At 43.7% G+C, this 25,185-nt stretch overlaps 1 protein-coding gene and 1 long non-coding RNA gene across 2 annotated transcripts; one reads left to right on the top strand and one right to left on the bottom strand.

The window, feature by feature from the left end:
- The first annotated feature begins 5,004 nt into the window (after nt 1–5,004).
- On the top strand, nt 5,005–5,724 carry LOC124269651. Its single transcript, XR_006896562.1, has 2 exons — nt 5,005–5,144; nt 5,497–5,724. It is a non-coding gene; the product is annotated as an uncharacterized LOC124269651 (long non-coding RNA).
- A 3,066-nt stretch (nt 5,725–8,790) lies between these two features.
- LOC124269648 lies at nt 8,791–19,330 on the bottom strand. The gene is made up of 5 exons (XM_046704686.1): nt 18,385–19,330; nt 18,112–18,170; nt 17,857–17,905; nt 17,337–17,414; nt 8,791–9,502 (listed from the first exon to the last, which is right to left on the bottom strand). Exons 1-5 carry the CDS (start codon nt 19,328–19,330, stop codon nt 8,820–8,822), a joined length of 1,815 nt encoding a protein of 604 aa, XP_046560642.1. The 3' UTR covers nt 8,791–8,819.
- Between the last annotated feature and the right edge of the window lie 5,855 nt (nt 19,331–25,185).

Raw genomic sequence — 25,185 nt, 5'->3', positions numbered from 1 at the left:
TGTCACACAGACAATGTACAAGATCTATTTGTTTAATGTTAACAGCCAGTTGGGTAATATCCATTATTATGATAGGGGTGGTAGAACTGGCCATTATAATTAGTGTAGGCGAAATGAGGTGTAGGCGATATGAGACGACCCCTCCTATTTCTTTTTTTTTATAGTGACAGTGAGACTCTATGGTAGCTACATCCTTAATAGTTTCAGCATGAAAGTTATTATTTTCTTACGTCAGCTATCGTATATAATGAAGGTTAGTCTAATGGGCATTAAAAAAAGTGTCCTTTGTAATAAAATATCATCGCACACTGATTTGCATAAAGCCATGGTCTGTTCAAAATAAGTCGCTTTGGAATTAAAAAAAAAAAACATTGATCATTTCCTCTCCATTAATCGCTCCTCTGTAAAGTCCTTTTAAACGTTTCCTATCTCCCTACCACTGAGACTGTAGTTAGGCCGAACTTAGTTTAACAGATGTTTCACACTTTCACATGTCAATTACATAAATTGTAGAGATAAATGTGAAAAGACATTTTTCTATTCCCGACAGTACTTTAGTAAACACACAATCAATAAATATTACGGGATCGGGTGATTTGGTTGACACATGTCATCGGTTCCCAAATGCGTAGATCGATTATTTACACACCGCCGCCATATAGCTGGAATATTGCTGAGTGTTTCGTAAAACTAAACTGATTCACATAAGAAATATTACTTTTGAAATACATCAACCTAAAGAGATTGTTATTGTGTGTTACATTTCGCCCGCCCGCCACCCCTATATCATACTGGAGTTATCATGACCACTCATTAAAAACAGCCGTTGACATTTCATCAAATGTGATTATCGTCGGAGACCTGTAGTAAGATTTGTAGACTATCACGATACTTTCACGATATACTGGTGAGTAAAGATTTACGAAATTTCATTCAAGAGTCAACAGCTTTATGCAAACCTCGGCCACCTTAATTATATACTACCCATCAAAAGTTTAGACTCAGTTATGGCAATGTCAGTATCTTGGAGGAAAATAGCAATCGTGTTCAAAAATCAGCAACAAACACAACATCACTCATTTATGGTTTTAATCCGTATGAAATGAGGACGTGTACATTCCTCAAAACTTTTGTAAAGAACCGTAAACATGGGTACTGTGAAAAAGTGTGTTTCAAAAGTCAATAATGGGTATGTCCCCCCCTGGCTCTGGCACAAGCATCGCACCGACGTCTCATGCCACGTACCAAGTATCCAAGCTGCCTCTGGGGGATGTTCTGCCACTCTTGTAACAAGGCATTTCGAAGCTGGTCAAGGTTAGCAGGGGAGGAACTCTGGCGTAACACGGCGTCCCAGCATGTCCCACACATGCTCTCTGGGGTTGAGATCGGGTGATAACGCTGGCCATTCCATACGATTAACCCTGTTCTGCTGCAACCACGCTGTTACGATGCGAGCTCTGTGGGGCCTAGCGTTATCATCTTGCAGAACAGCCTGGCCCTGGCATGGCCCGCAGGAAAGGAAGCACCACAGGAGCGAGAATCTCATCGCGATACCTCTGACCCGTCAAGTTCCCATCCACTACCACTAAATCGGTTCGTCCAGTCATTGAGATACCGCCCCAGACCATAACGGACCCACCTCCAAAATGATCGTGTTCAACAACGTTAGCGTCAACGTAACGTTCTCCTGACGTCTGTACACAGGTATTCGGCCGTCGTTGAAGTGCAGTTTGAACCTGGATTCGTCGGTGAACAAACACGTGACCATCTGCCTGCACCCCATCTCAAATGCCCATTAACCCAGTCCAATCGAGCCCGACGGTGACGTGGTGTAAGAGGGGGCCTAACGGCAGGACGTCTTGCACGCAGTCCAGCTCGACGTAACCGGCGCCTTATCGTGGATACAGAAACATGACGTCCAGTGGCGTGTCTGAACGTATCGTTTACTGAGGTGGCTGTGATGTGTCGGCTCCTGAGAACGATCAATCGGATGTAACGATCATCCTGTTGCGACGTCACTCGTGGCCTACCCGATCTTGGCCGATCCTGGACAGAATTCGTCTGTTGAAAGCGTGTCCAGAGGTTGGAAATGGCCTTCTGGGATACACCATGACGCCTGGCTACATAACGTTGTGATTTCCCATCTTGTAAGAGTGCCAAGGCTTCATGTCGTTTTATTTGACAAACTTCTCCCTCGACCCATGCTGACGGAGAAGTGAAATTTGGCCCCTACCCTCACTGAATCAATTTCAAACCGTGTACAGGTGAAATGCACGAGGTTCATACTGCAACATGTTGTGATGCACGTGCTCACACCGTGCATGCTCATGGCTGCGTTTGGCTGACAATTTCATGACATTTTCATCATTTTCACCAAAATTGTACCAGGTATGGATTTCAAAATCCTTAGGCATCAAGGCTACGAATATGCCGAACAGTATTTCGAGTTATGCCTTATTCCACACATGTGAAAAGTTCATTAGTTTCGGGCTATTCAAGTAGTCAAAAGTTAATTGAAATAGGGTAATCTGTTAACAGGGGTGAGTCTAAACTTTTGATGGGTAGTATATTAATATATTATATTGTTACAAGGACAGAAGCACGGGATATGTAAAATGTTCATGGGTCGATATCAGTGATCACAAGGGAGCTTTTGCTACCCCTCTCCACTTTGATTAACTTAACAATTAATCAATCAATCAATCAATCTTTATTCCCCTTTTTAACCACCCACGGTGGTACAAGAGCACTGGCTATATATTGCACATAGATTTGATTACATTGTTGGAAGGTCGTTGCATCATTTACAGTTCCAAATAATGAGATCTACTTTGAGTGAAGGCAGAACATCTAAATAGTAAATGGAATCCATCAGCTGTTGAAGGTGATTTACAGAGATGGCAGGTTCTATCATTTTGTGAGATGTGTCAATACACAAGCGAGCTGCTTCTGAACGAGTAAACCAGTTGATTATTCCACAGACCGAGAACTAACGTGTAACATCTGGATGTCGTTCAGCCAAGTTTGACACACATTAGCCCAAAATTACAAAATGAATGGGAAATAATAAGGGATAAGCTCTGGTTTAACGGCGACATCTGGTGAGTGAGTGAGATTGTGTTTATGCCGCTTTTAACAATACATTGTATTCCAGCTATATCATGGCGGGGGACACAAGAAATTTGGCTTCATACATTGTGGTGAACAATCCGCTTGAGAGATAAAAAAGCAAGAATATCACAAAATACAAACGAATTTATGAGGTACAATAAGCACTTGTGGAGGGAATATAACTTCCACTAAAGTTAGTATGAAAAAGGTAACGTGAATAAATACCTAAAGAAATTGTTCAACTCAAATTGATACCAAACATCCCCTTAACCTAACCACAAAACCAAACACTAAGTTATACTTTCACATTGATGTTGAAATTCTTCTTTGCTTGACAATAATGCTTCTCCGTTCTCATTTTGCCCTAGTTTCGTAACTCTTGCACCCGAACACAGCAATATTAATATTGGCGTCCTACATCTGGGTAGCACGGTATGCACGATACACACCTTATGAACACGCCCAACTGTGCACGAGACAGCATATTGGAGGGGTACAAAACAAACGAAAATATTTTGCTGCATCTATTTTACCAGATGTTTTCAACCATGTCAGGCAAATGGGATCCTTTAGGCGATGTCTCTGTCACTCAAAATACATTTTCCGAAGCTACAACTTTGAATGTGAGTGACATTAATTCAGATTTTTAGGAACTTTTGAATGGAAGAATTTCGAGTGTCAGTTTTGATATCACTCTGCAAGGGGACAAAAATCATGTAGATACAATTGGGAATAGTACTTCGGATGAGGAATTGCTGCGTGAGTCGCAACACCTAGAACAGGAATTTGACCAAATGAATAGATCAGCAGATGATGAACTGATGCTTGCTTCTCAGCAGATAGAAAAAGAAAATGATCAAACAGCTACCAAACGTTTTGGCAAACCCCTCTCAGTTTCTGAATATCAAAACTTGGAAAATCCTGCAAAAAATATACATACAGAAAAGAAAAGCCAGTGGGCAGTGCGGATTTTCGATACATCGCAACGTGAAAGGGATCATGGGTTTGAATCCGAGTTAGGAAGCAAATTATTAAGTCTTTTTGATGAGGATCTGAATAGAACGCTGCGTCTATTTGTCACAGAAGTAAGGAACTAAAGGGGAGGTCAATACAACGGTAACACAATTCATGAGATTCTTATTTCGATGCAGAGATTCATGCGCCAAAGTGGTTGAGATGTTAACCTAACCACCGATTTTGCTTTTATGGGTTTGAGAACCATTCTTGATGCTAAAATGAAATCACTGGCCCAGGCTGGTATTGGCATGCATAGAAGGCGAGCTAACGTCATCACACCACAGGAGGAGGATGTGTTGTGGGAGAGGGGTTTGCTTGGGGATGACACTCCGGAGAAATTGCTTGAAACCGTTTTTTATTTGAATGGGATAGACTTTTGTTTACGAGGTGGGGACGAACATCGTGCTCTAAAAGTAGGTGAATGTTCAAACTTCTGTGTTGTTACAAGAAACAACAAAAACAATTGGTATACTCTGTAGGGGTTTCCAAAACGAATTCAGGAGGGCTGAAACATAAAAGATTGTCTGCTAAGGTCATTTCAGTGGATATTAATGAAGAGAAACCTGCCCGTTGTCCAGTTAGACTTCACCAAAAGTACATGTCACTGAGGTGAGTGAATAATTTAGTGATTACTGAAAATCTTAAAATTGAAAAACATGTGAAATTCATATCGTTTTTAAAAAAAATAGCTTTTTATACAAAAAAACCCCACGGAGACGGCTACAGTGAAGCTTGTAAGCAATGTATGTACCACTTGATTGCAGGCCGATGGGTTGTGATTACTTTTACCTTCGTCCACTCAAGTATCCTAAGCCTAACCAGTGGTACTCTGCCGCTCCTATAGGGAGACACGTGCTGTCTGGGGTGGTCAAGAGGCTCTGCGCCAGGGACGGATTTGAAGGATTTTATACAAACCACTCCCTAAGGGCTACAACGGCCACACGCCTGTATGAGAGCGGTTTGGATGAGCAGCTGATTGCCGAAGGGACAGGTCACAGATCGACAGCTATTCGTGCGTAAGTATAGGTGTAATTGCATTTGAAATAATCACATACTGAACAACAGGTTGATTTGATGACAAATGGGAAACTGGTACAATGGGACATATGTGCACTGTATTTAATGACTATTAATCACGCCTAAGGGCGGTGAGGTAGCCTAGTGGTTATAGTGCCTGTGGTGCGGGTTCGATTCCACACACAGGCACAATGTGTAAAGCCCATGCTTTGTGTCCCCTGCCGTCATAGTGCTGGAATATTTGCTGAAGGATGTGTAAAGCCAAACTCACTCGTTAACAATCACTCGTAAAATGTATATCAAAATTTTAGTGAGGGAGTACTGAATAATTATGTGCTATATACAATACAGGTACACGAGAACAAGCGAGGGCATGTTAAAGATTGTTGATGATGTTGTCCAGAGGAAAACACAAGCAATTGCCACGGCAACTAGCTCGCCAACACCTCACGTCTCCGACACCACTGACCCCAAGAGACGTCAAGACGCCAACTGTTCAAATGCTAAAACTGTACACTTCGTTGTTGAACGGGACGGTGCAAGAGTGACATTTGACATGTAATAAAGGGATGAAAACATTGTGAGGTTTCGTTTCTATATTTTGGTAATGGCTGACTGACTGAGTTTAGTTTTACGCCGCTTTTAGCAATATCCCAGCAATATCACGGCGGGGGACACCAGAAGTGGGCTTCACACAATGTACCCATGTGGGGAATCGAACCCGTGTCTTCGGTGTGACGAGCCAAACGCTTTAACCACTAGGCTACCCCATCGCCCTATTTCTGTAATGTGGGTATAACTGTTTGAATTCAGCGTTTGGACCGGGTCGGTAATAGGGCGCCAAAATTTGAAAGTAGGGCGCCAATACACCAGATAAAGTCGCCAATATACGAAGCTAAGTCGCCAATAAACGAAAGATACGGGCTTCCCATCCCATGCTTATTGGAGTGATATGTTGTGTAATGGAGGCAATTTTAGCTTTAATACATGTTTAAAACCCTTCAACTTAGTGAAGTCAACTTATAATCCAGTTTGAATAATACATGTTTAAAACCCTTCAACTTAGTGAAGTCAACCTATAATCCAGTTTGAATAATACATGTTTAAAACCCTTCAACTTAGTGAAGTCAAATTATAATCCAGTTTGCAATATTGAAAAGGAATCTGATAACAAACTCAACAACTAGTCTATATCGTCATTTCATCTTGAAATAATATATTTGACATAGTTCCATAGTAGGCTATTTTTGCTTCGTGACAGAGTTGCTTGAAAGTTCAAGCCATTACTTCAGTGTTTCAGTGAACGCTACGACAGTTTCATCAATTCCTTGAGGATGGGTGAGGTGAGGTGAAATTGGGTTTAACGTCTTTTGGTATCACGCGGTCGGGGATGGAACCCGCGACCTTCCGCTCTCCGGGCAGACGCTCTAACCACTACACCACGGAGGCGGTCCTGGAGGATGGGGGGTTGGTTGGTAGCCTATTGGTTAAAGCGTTAAGTCGTCACACCAAAGACCCGGGTACTATTCCCCAAATGGGTAAAATGTGCTAAACCTCTTTTCGGTCACTGCAGTAGTGATATGCCTTGAATATTGATAACTAAACAAATTCACACGCTCCTCAGGGTGTATTATTTCTTTGAGAGCTTTCGTTAGAAACCCCATGTAAAAACAACACTATACACCACGGTTTACTACCCACACTACCAGGACGGCGAATAGCCTGTGTTTAGATGAGATATCCTCGGGCTCAAGGACATTGTTCTGTGAAATAGATATAACTTCACTCTTCAGGTCTTAAATGTTTCAATTTTAGGATACTTTTTAAGGTAATTCTGGGGGAAAATCATGACAAAAAATCTCAGCTGCACTAATACACCACGGATCTTTATGTGCAAATACATTGATTCAGAAACGACCGGTCACCATTTGCGAAAGTTTGTATGTGTAATGCGATGACAAATCTCGGGATTGTATCGGAGGTGAAAACGAAAGTACTCTGTATCAAGTCAATGATCGTCTAAATAATACTTTTGAGTACATGTACATACATGTACTTAGAAATAGAAACACATATACTAGCCGTTTGTTTAGATGCTGGACGGACACACAAAATATTTATATGTTTGGGTAATTCAAGTTTCATAGTGAAAACAAGTTGATATGGGACATATGCTTGTTTACTCATGGCCTCGAGTCCTCACAGAGTTACCTCCCTTACACCGCTTCAACCACCTGCGAAATATTCATTCATCTTGTATGAAATGTGTTGATGCTGTTGTAAAAGATACAGTTAATATGCAATGATGTTTAATATTCAAACCTTTAATTTTACAGTTAGCAAAAGACAAATATGACTGAAGATTATATCTCTCTGTTGGGACTTTGGTAAACAATTTAATTTAAAGTCTCATTCGCTCACCCGACAGTCCCGACACCTCCCTTCATCTCCCCTATCAACTCACCCAGCCACCCGCTCACTCACCACGTCGCCCAGCTACTCTAATATTTTTTTAGTTTAGTTTTACGCCACACTCATCAATATTTCAGCTATATGGCGGCAGTCTGTAAATAATCGAGTCTGGACCAGACAATCCAGTGATAACAGCATGAGGATCGGGAGAGAAGTGTACAAACAGGTTGTCACAGCTTCCCGCACAGAGTTACTTCCCTTTGACCACAGTGCTTCGAAACAGTCTAAAGGTTCTCACAATCAAGTGAGTGAGTATGGGTTTACCCGTTTTTAGCAATATTCCAGCAATATCACGACGGGGACACAGGCAATGGGCTTCACACATTGTACCCATGTGGGGAATCAAGCCCGGGTCTTCAGCGTGACGAGCGAACGCTGAACCACCCAAACGCCCAACGATCAAGTCGGAGACATATATAGTGTATCTGCTCTTGCAATTGTTAGTGCATTTTTTGCGCTGCAGAATAAATAAGTTGTCATTAAACACATGCCGAAACTACGGTCAATGCTTTTCTTTCTTCAATACCGTTTCTGTAGTGTTAGAACAGATATTTGAAATCTGCCATTTCTGCTTCACTAAATCCAAACGTTGTTCAAGTGTAGATTTGAAACACTTCTTACAGACAACAAAACCCAGGTAATTAGGAAAACAAAATATTCTGCGAACTTGACTGTATTCGGAATATGCGTCTCACCATGTACACGGGGACATTCTATGTCCGCTTCAATCACTTTCACCACATCTCTTCACTGACATCAAATGTGACGTATGTGGATTCACAACTACAATAATTTCATCACAACTGTTCATGTGGGGATTTAAAACATTTACTTTACAGAGTAGAAACTAAACATGGCAATAAATTCATGATTTGAAACAACTTTTGATGAATTTGTGGATTCAGTTATTTGTTGTGACATTTCCCAGACATGTATGAAATGTATGATAAACTGGTCAACTACTGCAGAATAATAATCATAACAATAGTCATGTGTGGATGTAAAATGTTTGTAACATCCCCCTGAATCCAGTCAAGTAGAAAAACAACACATACAGCTGACCTCGTTACATTCTTGTACACAACAAACAGCACATAGACAGACAACTTATACGTCCGCCTCAATCACTACAATTACATTTGACAGTTTAAATAAATATGTCACACTTACAAGTTTACACAATGTCATGTTTATTTTATTGTCTAATTCAAGGCGTCATAAATAAGTGACTTCTTGGTGTCAGTCATGGTGATATCTGCCCCACTTATCACCTTCATGTTGACTGTGTAGTAATCTGGCGGCCCAACACCAAACATGGGAAGAAGAGACTCGCTCCACTCACCATCCACCTTGGCTAAAACAACCTCTCTGTTGAGGTCTATGAAGGCGAGTCTCCCCCTACCCATATCCAGCACAATGCCATAGTGGAGGGTGGCCTGTGTGCCGGGTGTGTTAGACATTGTGTTACTGTAACACTCCCCCCGCTTCCCCTGCTGCCACACCCTGGTACAGAGACTCGCCTGGTGTGTGTCACAGCTCCGTACACTGACACACCAGGAGCGGCGCTGGTGACAAACATACACCTCACTGTCTACCTGGCTCTCCTCTATCACACCCATCTCCAGGACAAGCCACCAGAACCCTCTACCCACCACACCCACCCTAGAGTGTGTCTCCCAGTATCGTGGTGTGTGTGGGACAGGGGTGACAGTAGAGGGGGGTGGAGGAAGGGGGATCGGGGTGGAGGCACATGTACCCCGATATTTCTGTAACCTGCCGCTGTTTCTGTGTTGTGTGGCGGACGGCGAGTTCACCAGCTCACCACCTGTAGTTACGTGGCACCTGTCTGTGTTGGCTCGATCAGCCGACAGTTGTAGTTTAGGACCTGGAAATATACATTTTGTTTACACTTTAACAAATTTCCCGACTTCAGACAACATATTAGACATTTTATTGTCAACCTCGTTTCAATGTTTACAAAACAGCGCACTGAATATCGGCTGTCAGTTTCGTCTGTGTGTGAAATGTGTCATAATTGTGCTTTAAATAGAAATTATAAAGCTGTAAAAATATTTGTATGGGTATTCTAAATGTTTTTTTTATACATTTTTATATTGATTGACAATGAAATAAACACTCTATGAAACATTTCGTCAGAAATTGTTAGTTGAGCTGGTTAGCTGTCAGTAGTCAGAAATATACACTTGCCGCCTGAAAACACATATGTATACATTTCATATCATGATAAAACTATCATTGTTAGTATTCTAAACTCTTCTTATACGATTTACTAAACAATAAGACCGACAAAGCAGTTGTTTGACGATATTTTTACATCTGAGTGTTCAACAGACACAGTGTCGACAGGTAACTTCTACGTCCGTGTTTTATGTATCGACTGTGACATGTAGTCTCACATTTTATGAATTTTATTACACAGTTCTCAAACTTGTTATTTTCAGATATCATTACCCTTTTCGTTACAGATTCACCAAGAAATATAACAAAACAGAGAACCCGGAAGACAGCCTACCTTATCGTTCATTCACACAAGTTTTGACTAATATGGTAATGGGTAAACATTAATCTTTAACGATGTCATATGAATCTTATTTCCTAACACTCCTTATCTTATGTCCTCATACATAAATGGGGTAAAACACGTTAACTCAATCTAGTAAATATTCAATTAACATAAAATCTTCAATTTTCATCTTTGAATAATGATCAAGCACTTTCAGTACTGTTACTCCTCAGTAAACTGTATTATCAGCCTCCTTGCTGAGCGGAGCAATATAACTCCGTGGATGTAATATGCTGCTTCAATATAATATTCATTGCAGCACATCATTTTTGCATTTTATTGTTATAATTCTAGGCTTTCATCTTACACAATTCATCGGCATTAAACAAACTGACACTAGCAATTGGTAGTTAATTTTATGATGTACAATAGACATTATAAGATAAGCTGTTTGTTTAATTTGTTAAAGGTAATGAAAGGAATTTTCTGGGCCTAGCCGTTAGTTTAGACAACGGTGGAACAGTTTTAAACTAAACAGAGCCAATTCAGAATGTCATTATTCACCGTGCCGAGAATAGACAGTGAGCTCGAGTATCGCGGGCCAGATAGACCCTCCAGGTAACGCTTGCAACATGAATCTTCAGTCGTCGGTGAGCAACATCACGGCTTGTGTTCCTGTTTCATGTTGTTCTCGTTTACTACAAAGTGACGTGAACTGTTGTTATTGTTTTCTATAAAACTCAATAAGAGGAGGATGAGTTTTAACTGAATATATAGTTGGCTGGTTGATTGTTGTTTAACGCCGCACTCAGCAATATTCCAGCTATATCGCGGCAGTCTGTAGATAATTGAGTCTGGACCAGGCAATCCAGTGATCAACATTAGGAGCATCGATCTAAGCAATTGGGATACGATGACATGTGTCAACCATGTCATCCGATCCGGCTAGTCGCCTCTCACGACGGCGAGCCCGACCACCCGATCACGTTAGCCGTCTTTTACTACAAGCATGGGTACCTGGAGACCAATTCTAACCAGGATCTTCAAGGGTACGCTGAATATATGACATGTTTATGCTTTTCTAGCCCACAAACGTTTATACGTCCTCCATCGTGCTGGGACGTGCAGTGAGGGCCCCATGTGAACAGATTCTTATCAACCTGTAGACGGAGACATTATCTATCATTACTCCAAATGTTGGCGTTCACGCCCACTTCGAAACATGTAAACAAACTTTTCAAATCTTGAAAATGAAATTCAAGTGGGTATTAAATATGGTACATCACTGACAGAGAATATTTGTATACAGCATGTGTGTATGTGATTAACAGAAGAGCTGCTATCTCCTGACCCAAAGATTCTTTTATCGAAAGCCACCATGGGGGAGGGTTGTACTCAAGTCAACAAAACTATGTCACACACCTGTGATATGCTATGAACTCATTAGCAATCGACATGCGAAAAGAACAACAGTCTAAGTTAATCCTGGTTAATAAGATATGTGAATAAAATAAAATAAAATACTTTGAATTATTTGATGACCAGTGATCGATGTAATGAGTTACTCTTTAGCTAGGTCGGTGACTCCTTACACATGTTTCATATGACATTTGACCACAATCAAGGTTAGATATTGCGACTTAGATATATATTATTTCGGGTAATTGTTAAAATAAACCTGCCGACAACAAACGACGCATGTGATAAACAGGACGGTTCATAAGTATCACGAAAGATGGTGCAGCTTTTATCTCACGTGGAAAAGGCTTCACCTTTGAAAAAATATCTCCTTTTATCCACGTCATTAATCTGAGATACATATTAATTCCCGAAACACTCAATATAATCTCTACATAGTGGGGCGGTGAGGTAGCTTAGTAGTTAAAGCGTTCGCTCGTCACGCCGAAGACCCGGGTTCTATTCCTCACATGGGTACAATGTGTGAAGCCTATTTGTGGTGTCCCCCGCCGTCAAGTTCCTGGAATATTGCTAAAAGCGGCGTACAAACTTACTCACTCGCTCACTCTCTAAATAGCAAATAAAAGTCGAAATAGATCGGCAGTTCCGAATGTAAACATTCGTCCGTGTTTCTGTCCCCTGAATGACTAATTCATTGACGATATATACTGGATTGTGAGGGGCGGCCATTGTTTCGTATGAGTATAAACAAGAGATCCGGCTCAGCTTCTCACGTGCATCAACTCACATGTATTAATGATCATCCAACAGTGAATGCTCATTTCTGTGTCCTTCACATGAGTGAGTGAGTGAGTTTAGTTTTACGCGGCACTCAGCAACATTCCAGCTATATGGCGGGGGTCTGTAAATAATCGAGTCTGGACCCCTTCACATGACATCAAGAAATATGGACTCAATGATCTAATGGAAACATTAGTGAAAAATCGAAAGCAAATGCCAAAAGTGATAATGGTCATCTATCAATAGCATTCCTGTACCTAATGTCTAAGAATAAGTCATAATAGAGTATACCTAGAACCACGTCCAAGAAGTGAGGATACTTCTATAAACCCAGTGAAACGTCATATTTTTAAATAACTGTGAGTGTTTCTACAAACCCAGTACCACGTCCATTTATAGATCTGAGAACACCGATATACACCGTGTCTTGTGTTCAAAGGGCGGTGGGGTGGTCCAGTGGTTCGCCCGTCACGCAGACGGCCCAGGTTCGATTCCCCACATGGGTACAATATGTGAAGTCCATTCCTCATGTCTGCCGCCATGATATCACTGAATCTTGTGTTCAAGGGACAGACCATTATACCACAGCAGTGGGGAGAGGAGGTTCTGTTCAACTACGTATAACATAACCACATCTATTACAATATCAGACATCCCGTGTACAGCATCCCGTGTTGTTTAGGAGGAGCTATGTACAAGATAACCACATCTATTACAATATCAGACTTCAGAGAAACACAAAGCTCTAAATATAGTGTGGAAGAGGTTCAACAGCAGCGGGTACATCATCCGTTGTACAGCACGCCCAGTACATCATCCCGTGTACAGCAGGCCCAGTACATCATCCTGTGTACAGCACGCCCAGTACATCATCGTGTGTACATCATCCCGTGTACAGCACGCCAAGGACATCATCCCGTGTACAGCACACCCAGTACAGCATCCCGTGTACAGCACGCCAAGTACATCATCCCGTGTACAGCACGCCCAGTACATCATCCCGTGTACAGCACGCCCAGTACATCATCCCGTGTAGCAGCCCACATCATCCCGTGTACACGCCCAGTACATTCCGTGCAGCATTCCGTGTACAGCACGCACAGTACAGCATCGTGTGTACGGCATCACGTGTACAGTACGCCCAGTTCAGCATCCCGTGTACAGCACGCCCAGTACATCATCCCGTGTACAGCACGCCCAGTACATCATCCCGTGTACATCATCCCGTGTACAGCATCGTGTGTACGGCATCCCGTGTACAGCACGCCCAGTACAGCATCCCGTGTACAGCACGCAAAGTACAGCATCGTGTGTACGTCATCCCGTGTACAGTACGCCCAGTACAGCATCCCGTGTACAGCATGCCCAGTACATCATCCCGTGTACAGCACGCCCAGTACATCATCCCCTGTACATCATCCCGTGTACATCATCCCGTTTACGGCACGCCCAGTTCAGCATCGTGTGTACGGCATACCGTGTGCAGCACGTCCAGTACATCATCCCGTGTACAGCACGCACAGTACATCATCCAGTGTACAGCACGCCCAGTACATCATCCCGTGTACAGCACACCCAGGACAGCATCCCGTATACAGCACGCCCAGTACATCATTCCGTGTGTAGCACGTGCAGTACATTATCCCGTGTACAGCACGCCCAGTACAGCATCCCGTGTACAGCACGCCCAGCAGAGCATACCGTGTACAGCACGCCCAGTACATCATCCCGTGTATAGCACGCGTAGTACATCATCCCCTGTACAGCACGCCCAGTACATCATCCCGTGTACAGCACGCCCAGTACATCATCCCGTGTACAGCATGCCCAATACAGCATCCCGTGTACAGCACGCCCAGTACAGCATCGTGTACGGCATCTCTTGTACAGAACGCCCAGTACAGCATCCCGTGTACAGCACGTACAGTACAGCATCATGTGTACGGAATCCCGTGTACAGCACGCCCAGTACACCATCCCGTGTACAGCACACCCAGTACATCATCCCATGTACAGCACGCCCGGTACAGCAACCTGTGTACAGCACGCCCAGTACAGCATCCCGTGTACAGCACGCCCAGTACACCATCCCGTGTACAGCACGCCCAGTACATCATCCCGTGTACAGCACACCCAATACATCATCCCGTGTACATCATCCCGTGTACATCATCCCGTTTACAGCACGCCAAGTACAGCATCGTGTGTACGGCATACCATATACAGCATGCCCAGTACATCATCCCATGTACAGCACGCCCAGTACATCATCCCGTGTACAGCACGCCCAGTACATCATCCCGTGTACAGTACGCCCAGTACAACATCCTGTGTAGAGCATGCCCAGTACATCATCCCGTGTACAGCACGCCCAGTACATCATCATCCGTGTACAGCACGCCCAGTACATCATCCTGTGTACATCACACGCCCAGCATCGTGTGTGCGGCATCCCGTGTGTACATCACGCCCAGTACAGCATCCTGTGTAGAGCACGGCATCCCGTGTACAGTACGCCCCAGCATCCAGCATCATCACGCATCAGTACAGCATCGTGTGTAGAGCATGCCCAGTACATCATCCCGTGTACAGCACGCCCAGTACATCATCCCGTGTACATCATCCAGTGTACGCCCAGTACAGCATCCCGTGTACAGCACGTACAGCATCCCGTGTACAGCACGCACAGTACAGCATCGTGTGTACGGCATCCCGTGTACAGTACGCCCAGTACAGTATCCCGTGTACAGCATGCTCAGTACATCATCCCGTGTACAGCACGCCCAGTACATCATCCCCTGTACATCATCCCGTGTACATCATCCCGTTTACGGCACGCCCAGTTCAGCATCGTGTTTATGGCATACCGTGTGCAGCACGTCCAGTACATCATCCCGTGTACAGCACGCCCAGTACATCATCCAGTGTACAGCACGCCCAGTACATCATCCCGTGTATAGCACGCCCAGTACAGCATCCCGTATACAGCACGCCAAGTACATCATCCCGTGTGTAGCACGTGCAGTACATTATCCCGTGTACAGCACGCCCAGTACAGCATCCGTTGTACAGCACGCCCAGCAGAGCATCCCATGTACAGCACGCCCAGTACATCATCCCGTGTATAGCACGCGCAGTACATCATCCCGTGTACAGCACGCCCAGTTCAGCATCCCGTGTACAGCACGCCCAGCACATCATCCCGTGTATAGCACGCGCAGTACATCATCCCATGTACAGCACGCCCAGTACATCATCCCGTGTACAGCACGCCCAGTACATCATCCCGTGTACAGCATGCCCAATACAGCATCCCGTGTACAGCACGCCCAGTACAGCATCGTGTGTACGGCATCCCGTGTACGGCACGCCCAGTACAGCATCCCGTGTACGGCACGTACAGTACAGCATCATGTGTACGGAATCCCGTGTACAGCACGCCCAGTACAGCATCGCGTGTACAGCACACCCAGTACATCATCCCGTGTACAGCACGCCCGGTACAGCAACCTGTGTACAGCACGCCTAGTACAGCATCCCGTGTACAGCACGCCCAGTACACCATCCCGTGTACAGCACGCCCAGTACATCATCCCGTGTACAGCACACCCAATACATCATCCCGTGTACATCATCCCCTGTACATCATCCCGTTTACAGCACGCCAAGTACAGCATCGTGTGTACGGCATACCATATACAGCACGCCCAGTACATCATCCCGTGTACAGCACGCCCAGTACATCATCCCGTGTACAGCACGCCCAGTACATCATCCCGTGTACAGCACGCCAAGTACATCATCCTGTGTACATCACGCACAGTACAGCATCGTGTGTACGGCATCCCGTGTACAGTACGCCAAGTACAGCATCCTGTGTAGAGCATGCCCATTACATCATCCCGTGTACAGCACGCCCAGTACATCATCCCGTGTACAGCACGCCCAGTACATCATCCCGTGTACAGCACGCCCAGTACATCATCCTGTGTACATCACGCACAGTACAGCATCGTGTGTACGGCATCCCGTGTACAGTACGCCCAGTACAGCATCCTGTGTAGAGCATGCACAGTACATCATCCCGTGTACAGCACGCCCAGTACGTCATCCCGTGTACAGCACGCCCAGTACAGCATCCAGTCTACAGCACGCCCAGTACAGCATCGTGTGTACAGTATCCCGTGTACAGCACGCCCAGTACAGCAACCTGTGTACGACATCCCGTGTACAGTTATCCAGTGTACAGCATCCCGTGTTGTTTAGGAGGAGCTATGTATAAGATAACCACATCTAGTACAATATCAGACTTCAGAGAAACACAAAGCTCTAAATACAGTGTGGAAGGGGGTACATCAGCGGGTACATCATCTTGTGTACAGCACGCCAAGTACATCATCCCGTGTACAGCACGCCCAGTTCATCATCTCGTGTACAGCACGCCCAGTACATCATCCCGTGTACAGCACGCCCAGCACAGCAACCTGTGTACAGCACGCCCAGTACAGCATCCTGTGTACAGCACGCCCAGTATAGCAACCTGTGTACATCACGCCCAGTACAGCATCCTGTGTACAGCACGTTCAGTACATCATCCCGAGTACGGCATCCCGTGTACAGAACCCTTTGTACAGCATCCTGTGTACGGCATCCCGTGTACAGCACCCTTTGTACAGCATCCTGTGTACAGCATCCCGTGTACAGCATCCTGTGTACGGCATCCCGTGTACGGCATCCCATGTTTAAACAGCAGTCAGTGACCTATCCTGTTTATGATTGATTGGTTGGTTGGTTGTTTAAAGCTGCCCTAAGCAATATTCCAGGTATATAGCGGCGGTGTGTAAATAATAGAGCCTGGACCAGACAATCCAGTGATCAACAGCATGAGGTTCAATCTACGCAACTGGAATATAATGACATGTGTCAAGCAAGTCAGAGGGTCTGACCACCCGATCCTTTTCGTCGCCTCTTACGACATGCATCTGATTGTACTCACACTGCAGTGCCACCGGCGTCATCGTCCCTGTTTCACGTCTGTTGGTTTCACGCCCAGCTTCTGCAACATATATCCTGGCTGCATGTCGAAGAATCACGGAAAAAGCACATGCTAATATATATTTGAAAGTATAAACTGAATTTGGTTTTAAGAATTATAGTAGGTTTAAAGATCGGGGTACTGCTATTTTGAACACACCATCACATCTACCAACTCAAATTCTCAGTCCATTTAATTCCCGAAGTGGTTTTTAATGGTCAACTTCAGTTCAACTTGCTGTTCATTTCAGCTGCTGTCCATTTCTAAATGGTACTGATGATGTATAAAATTACAATGTAGCCTTATCAAAACATCGTGTCAAAGTGACAGCTAAAGCCTAACACTGAAACAATTTTAAGTCCACACACATCTCCTTCTATTCAAATGATGTGACTGCGAGAGTTATGTCCCCTTTTCAAATATTCATGAACACTTATCATAACATTACTTCCTATTTAAGTGTTATCAAAAATATTCTTACCAAACCGATGTAGTGGTGTTGGATCATTAGGAACCTCCAGGAACTCCAGCTTTTTAACAAAAAAACACACATAAATGTCACAATTCAAGATTAAAACAACAGTAGCTTTGTTTAAAATCTAACATACAAACATCAGTTTAATGTACATACAACAATATCATTAAATGTCTTCGGTTGATCGTAAATTGTTTATGTAAAATACTTATGAAAGAACAAAACATATATACTCATGTTCACTAATTAGGAAGTACTTACATGCTCGTGTGTTCTCTCAGCATCAGTTAGATGACTGTCATCTGTCTGTGTACCTTTGTCTGTAAAATGAGCAACAATCTTTACAAATCAAACAGTTAACGTTTAACTGAGAAATGTATAGATCGAACATTATCATCATACCATCAAAAGTGACATTAAGGTAAATAATCCGCAGAAAGCTCATCAAATATTTACTCCTGATATATTCCTAACAAAGATTCCATCAGAAAGACTTGATATATACATCGATTTATTGTCAGAGCAAGTAAGTACCTGTTTGTTCTGAGCCATATGCAGTGACACACCCGAATTTGGAAATTTCGGATTTCAACTTGTCCAGTCCTCTCGTGTTGAAAGCGGTTGCAGATGTCCTATGCGTGTCTGGAGGTAGTGATGTGAGGTGTGTCTTCGTTGTGTCTTGTATTGAACTCTCCAGTGTCAGAAAGTCCGAGTTTGAAGCATATCTTAGCACTGTCTTGACGTAGTCTGAGGTCCACTTGCATCGTTCACTCTCGCCTTCAGAGGTAACTTGCTCGGTGTGTAGATTTGAGAGTTCCTGCTTCGTCTGATTCTCTAGATCGATGATCAGCTCCTTCTCTCTTTGGTCGAGTTGTGTCCTCAGAGAATGGAATGTGTGATGGATGGCCTCCTTCAGATCACTGCTTGTCTTCTTGGTGTCATTCACGGCTTTGTTGATACTCTTCAGATATGCTTGGTGAGACGTATGATGTGCAGTCACGTTCTTCCCATGTTGTTCTATCCGTCCTTTAGCAGCATCAGCAGCCACATCTACATCTCCAACATCGTGCTCAGCATGCTCGCCAAGTCTGCATTTGGCACAGATCAAAATGCTGCAGTTTTTGTCAAAATATTCAAGAGGATAAGGATTGTGCAGTTTACAAACTGATTCAGCATACATACTTCCCGATGTTGTATCCGTAAAGGTTTCAACAACATGTCCTCTGGAAGCTTTAACACGGCTGTGCATGTTCTGGCAGTACTCACAGAGGAACTCTTCACACTCTGGACACCAACACACAGCCTGGTTGCCATCATCTTCATTTGTACAGAGGAGCTCTGTGGGGCGATGTTTTACTGTCAGGTGGAATATTTCCTTCTGTCTCACTGCATCCTTCTGGAGGCTTGTGTCTGTGAGGTTGACCTCCCTCTGACAAGTAGAGCATGATATCACACCACCAGCTGCTGATGTCACACACATCTCACACGGCGTGTAGACAGGGCAGGTAGGTAGGGGCGGGGTCTTTCAGAAGGGTAAACTGCTGCTGACAGACAGAACACTTGGGAAAGGTGTCCATTCTGAAAGAGATAATATAGGTGTCTCTCTTCCATCGTTTGAACCTAAAAAATGGCATATTGATTCCAGAACACAAACATGCGGTGAACAGAAGTACTTGATCAAAATTGCATTTGAATCAAACGCGCACCTAGCCCAAACTCTGTATCTGCTGGTAGATAACATGCAGTTCGCTTCACCAGTATCCCACCTCCCAATCGCCCATCTTGTGTTATCTACCAACAGACACTAATCATTCCACCTGTAGTCAACCCTCTTCCCAACTTGTGTTACCTACCAGCAGACACTATTCACTTTTACCCGTATCTCCCACAACTTGTGTTACCTACCAGCACACACTATTCACTTTACCCGTATCTCCCACAACTTGTGTTACCTACCAGCAGACACTATTCACTTCACCCGTATCTCCCCTAACTTGTGTGTTACCTACCAGCAGACACTATTCACTTGATCCATATCTCCAAGTTGTGTTACCTACCAGCAGACACTATTCACTTCACCCATATCTCTCAACTTGTGTTACCTACCAGCAGACACTATTCACTTCACCCATATCTCCCCAACTTGTGTTACCTACCAGCAGACACTATTCACTTCACTCTTATCTCCCCAACTTGTGTTACCTACCAGCAGACACTATTCACTTTACACGTATCTCCCAACTTGTGTGTTACCTACCAGCAGACACTATTAACTTCACCCGTATCTCCCCAACTTGTGTTACCTACCAGCAGACACTATTCACTTTCACCCATTCTCTCTCAACTTGTGTTACTCTAACAGCAGACACTGTTCACTTCACCCGTATCTCCCCAACTTGTGTTACCTACCAGCAGACACTATTCACTTCACTATTCACCGTATCTCCCAACTTGTGTTACGCACCTTACCAGCATCTCCCACAACCAGTGCTACCCTCACTATTCACTTTACCTTGTACTTGCCACTTGTGTTACCGTCATCTCCCCAACTTGTGTTACCTTACCAGCAGACACTATTCACTTCACCCGTATCTCCCAACTTGTGTTACCTACCAGCAGACACTATTCACTTCACCACGTATCTCCCAACTTGTGTTACCTACCAGCAGACACTATTCACTTCACCCGTATCTCCCCAACTTGTGTTACCTACCAGCAGACACTATTCACTTCACCCGTATCTCTCAACTTGTGTTACCTACCAGCAGACACTATTCACTTCACCTGTATCTCTCCAACTTGTGTTACCTACCAGCAGACACTATTCACTTCACTGTATTTTCCCTGTGTATCACCAGCAGACACTGTTCACTCTAATTCACTGTACCCGTGCATCTCTTCTACTTGTAGACCTACCAGCAGACTATTCACTTCACATTGTATCTCTCCAACTTGTGTTACCTACCAGCAGACACTATTCACTGTACCCGTATCTCCCCCAACTTGTGTTACCTACCAGTAGACACTATTCACTTCGTACCCGTATTCTCTCCAACTTGTGTTACCCTACCAGCAGACACTATTCACTTACCCGCATCTCCCCAACTTGTGTTACCTACCAGCAGGACACTATTCACTTTACCCGTATCTCTCCAAGCCCTGTGTTACCTACCAGCAGACACTATTCACTTCTACCCGTATCTCCCCCAACTTGTGTTACCTACCAGCAGACACTATTCACTTTACCCGTATCTCTCCAACTTGTGTTACCTACCAGCAGACACTATTCACTTTACCCGTATCTCCCACAACTTGTGTTACCTACCAGCAGACACTATTCACTTTACCCGTATTCTCCCAACTTCTAAAGCACGACGACCTACCAGCAGACAGTATTCACTTTACCCGTATCCCTACACATATAAAGTAAACAGTATCTCCTACAGCTGCTGCTATCTTCTATTAAGCACTATTTACTTCATCAGTTTCTCCAACACCTAGTGATGTATGCCAGCATACCCTGTTTACTGTTTCTCTATCTACCACGACTTATATTCCCCTTACTTGTGTTATACTACCACTGGTGTCTTCTCGTTACCATATGACTCATCATATCTCCCAACACTTGAACTATCTATAATCACCCCTATCTCCCACACGGTGTCATATCTACTGGCAAACCCTATCCACCCCTACACACCATCATATATACCCAACACTTGAACTATCTATAATCACCCCTATCTCCCACACGGTGTCATATCTACTGGCATACACTATCCACACCTACACACCATCGTATATACTTAACATCTATGAACTATCTATAATCACATACCCTATCTTACCCACACGGTGTCATATCTACTGGCAAACACTATCCACCCCCACACACCATCGTATATACCCAACCCTGCACTATCCACCAGTACACACATCGTATTCACCCAACATCTTTACACCTCTATTTAATTCACCCCAACCATTTCTCATATTCCATCTGATATCAATCATTTACAAAGTAATCAAATCCACTCGTATCAATCATTTAAAATAATCCCCGCGTGGCATCTGCCACTAAACACTTGTCTCACACCCGAATTTCGCATTATACACTACCTCTCCACCATTATATCACACACCTTGTGCTGTCACCCCACTCGCAACCCGACTTACAAACCCTACTGCACAATCGCTGGGTGTTTAGGTCATCGTGACATGTCTCCAGCATTGTTAATCATCTAAATAATAACCTGTCCTACCTGTAGAAAGAAAGCGTTGCCATACGTTTACGCCCTTTGAATGCATTCAGCGACGATATTGAATACTTCAAAGTCCTGTTAAAATACAGGATTCAGGTTATTCCTTGTAAATACGTCCAAATAAACACCGTTTGTAACTGCCACAAAGTCAGACAGATCTGTTCATGCTTTTTAAGAGTTAAATTACACGGATCGTGCACAACACATTAGGAGGAATGGCGTCTGAAGTAGGACTGACAATGATAGGATTACCTGTTTGATTTGACGCTAGACAATATAAGCTTAAATCATGACCTAAGTAGATAATTTATGATCTAGCATCTTCGCGTACATATTTCGCTGATTTCCACCACAACTGTATCTATATCAAGACAGATTTACTGAGAGGTGTTGAGACAGCACAGGACACACCTACCTGGAGGTTCGGCTTCCTTGTTGTACATGTCACTTCCGGGTCAGATCTTTATGCACGAGTGTTATCGTAATCGAATTGTCACTGTTCCCTAATGCATTAACATGGACGAGGACTAAACTGGATTATTTGATGACACTGCACGGTATACTGAGATACATGTCTACCAGTTTTACTATGGTGTCATGGCGGGTCCATGTCATGTGGTACGAAATTCATGTACAAGATTTATTTGAACCCAAAATTTCCGCCAATGTATGCAATCTGTAACTATAGCGCAATACAATGCATTATTTTGATTATTAAATAAATTCAAAGTTGTGAGATGAATCGATTCGTTTTTTGCAAATATCTACATACGATGCTGGCACAACTTCAAAAGCGTTTTAACATTGGCAATAACTTTTGTCTTGAATAACTTTACTTTTTATCCGCTTAAAGTGACCATTATTGTTGTTTGATGATACATGGCAAGATACATGAGTGTATATCCCTGTGTTGATATTCCCAGTAAAAGTACAGAAGGCATTTTCTCCCACACTCCATGAACGATTAGCAAAGTTTTAATGCGTCAGCTCGCCACGAATACGGTCCTGGTTCGATTTCCTTTAGAAAAAATATACAACATGTGCAGTGTTTGCAATACTTTAATTTGCCAGTTGGTCATCGGGGCCTGCTGCCGCTTGAAGGCTTAAAAATCTACAGGCCTGAAAGAAATCTGCAGGACCATTTTGTAAAGGTCAAACCAATAGAAACAAAATAGACTACACTGTATACAGTTTCACACTGTTTCTACAAAATCAATTAGCGAAGCCTATGGCGAAGAGAAAAGTTTCTATTTGTGTCTGTGTTGAAATACCTGGAAGTGAAACTGTACGTTATCGTGACGTGGTGGATCAGGGAACATTCCCGAATTATAATAAAGAAAACAAGGGAAAGATTCCAGTTGAAAACGACTGATAATTTACTGAATGCCGTAAGGACCTGCAAATATTTGAAACTGCTGGGCCGATACAATAACAACCGGCGCTGGGCCTCCGGGCCGGCGATTATTTCTAACACTGAACACGTGAGGTACATTACCTCCCTTTGACTGCACGCTTTCTCCACAACTGCGATGTGAATGAGTGGTGTGTGAATTTAGTTTTACGCCGCTTGTAGCAACATTCAAGCAATATCACGGCTGGGGACACCAGAAATGGGTTTCACACATTGTATCCACATGAGGAATCGAACCCTGATCCTCGGCTTGACGAGCGAACGCCCTAACCACTAGGACAGCCCGCAGCCCCACTGTGATGTGAATCCTGAGTGAATTGCCGACAGGGCAGATATCTCGTCTGTTAGAGCATGTTCCATGTACGCACTTACACGCGCACATACATACACATATAGAAGACAATTTAACCTTGCGTGTACCACTGTCGTCACGATCACAGAAGTTCTATTATACTGCCGTGTGTCGTGACATTTTTGTGCAAATTGTCTTAGTCTTTTAGCGAACACCTTGTATCATCAAAGATATTTGACGATCCATTTACACAATCCCTTTCACTCGAAGAGAGGCGGTGGGGCAGTCTAAAGCGTTAAAACATTCTCTCGTCATTCTGGAGACACGGACTCGAATTCCCACATTATGTGTGATATTGTTGGTATATTTGCAAAGAGCGGTGTAAAACTACATTCACTCTCTCGATACTACATACACTGTCATTCTTTCGGCAGATAATGGAAACTGAATATTTTCTTGTGTTGACGATTTCTTTGAATATTATATAACACTTCAGTAGCCTTAGCCTCATTATGACCTTATACTTGAATGTCCGTTCTTGGATGCACCGTGTGTTGTTGCTGTCGTTCTCTGTGTAACTACAACATCTGGGTTCAATCGCGTCTGAAAAAGATGTGAGCACGGCTTTCCGGTACAACCAGCTGTGTGTGAGTCTGTTTAGTTTGCTTGTTGTTAAACGCCGCTCTCAACAATACTTTAGTCATATGGCAGCTGTCTGTAAATAACCGAGTCTCGACCTCAGACAGTTAAGTGATTAACAGCATGAGCATCTGAGCTACGCAGTTGGGATACGATGGCACGGTGTAAGAACGTGTCAGCCATTGAGATTTTCACACTTTGCCTTTTGGTGTCCTGACAGTGTTTCGCCACACCGTAAGAAGCCGGCTATTCAATCAATGAGCTGGCGTTACGAAGCTAAGATGAATGGTAAGGTATACTGGCTATTTTGTATCTCACCGCACCGAAGGGTTATCCAGTAACATAGGAAACTTGTTTAATTATGAAGATTACCAGTTATTCTTCGTATCTGCCACACACTGAAGCTATTATGTAATTAACTGTCAATTATGTAATTAGCTATTATGTCATAGCTATATTATGAGGCGCGACGAAAAGTTCTGCCACACACCGGTACTTGCGTACGGCGTATGACGTATATGACACACAAACATACAGACATACAGATATTATACAGAACATACTCGTATCTGCCACACAACGCGCCAACCGCGCACGCATGCATACAGAGTAAGTACAGACGCACAAACGTACTGTACAACTATACGCGCACGCACGCACACATAGGCACACACATACAGAAATACACACACATACAGACACACACATGCATACATACATACATTCACACA

This window comes from Haliotis rubra, unplaced genomic scaffold (genome assembly GCF_003918875.1).
Source record: "Haliotis rubra isolate DU_JTF1 unplaced genomic scaffold, ASM391887v1 Scf146, whole genome shotgun sequence".
NCBI lineage: Eukaryota > Metazoa > Mollusca > Gastropoda > Lepetellida > Haliotidae > Haliotis > Haliotis rubra.
The sequence above is the reverse complement of the archived record's forward strand: the minus strand, read 5'-3'. Positions and strand labels throughout refer to the sequence as shown.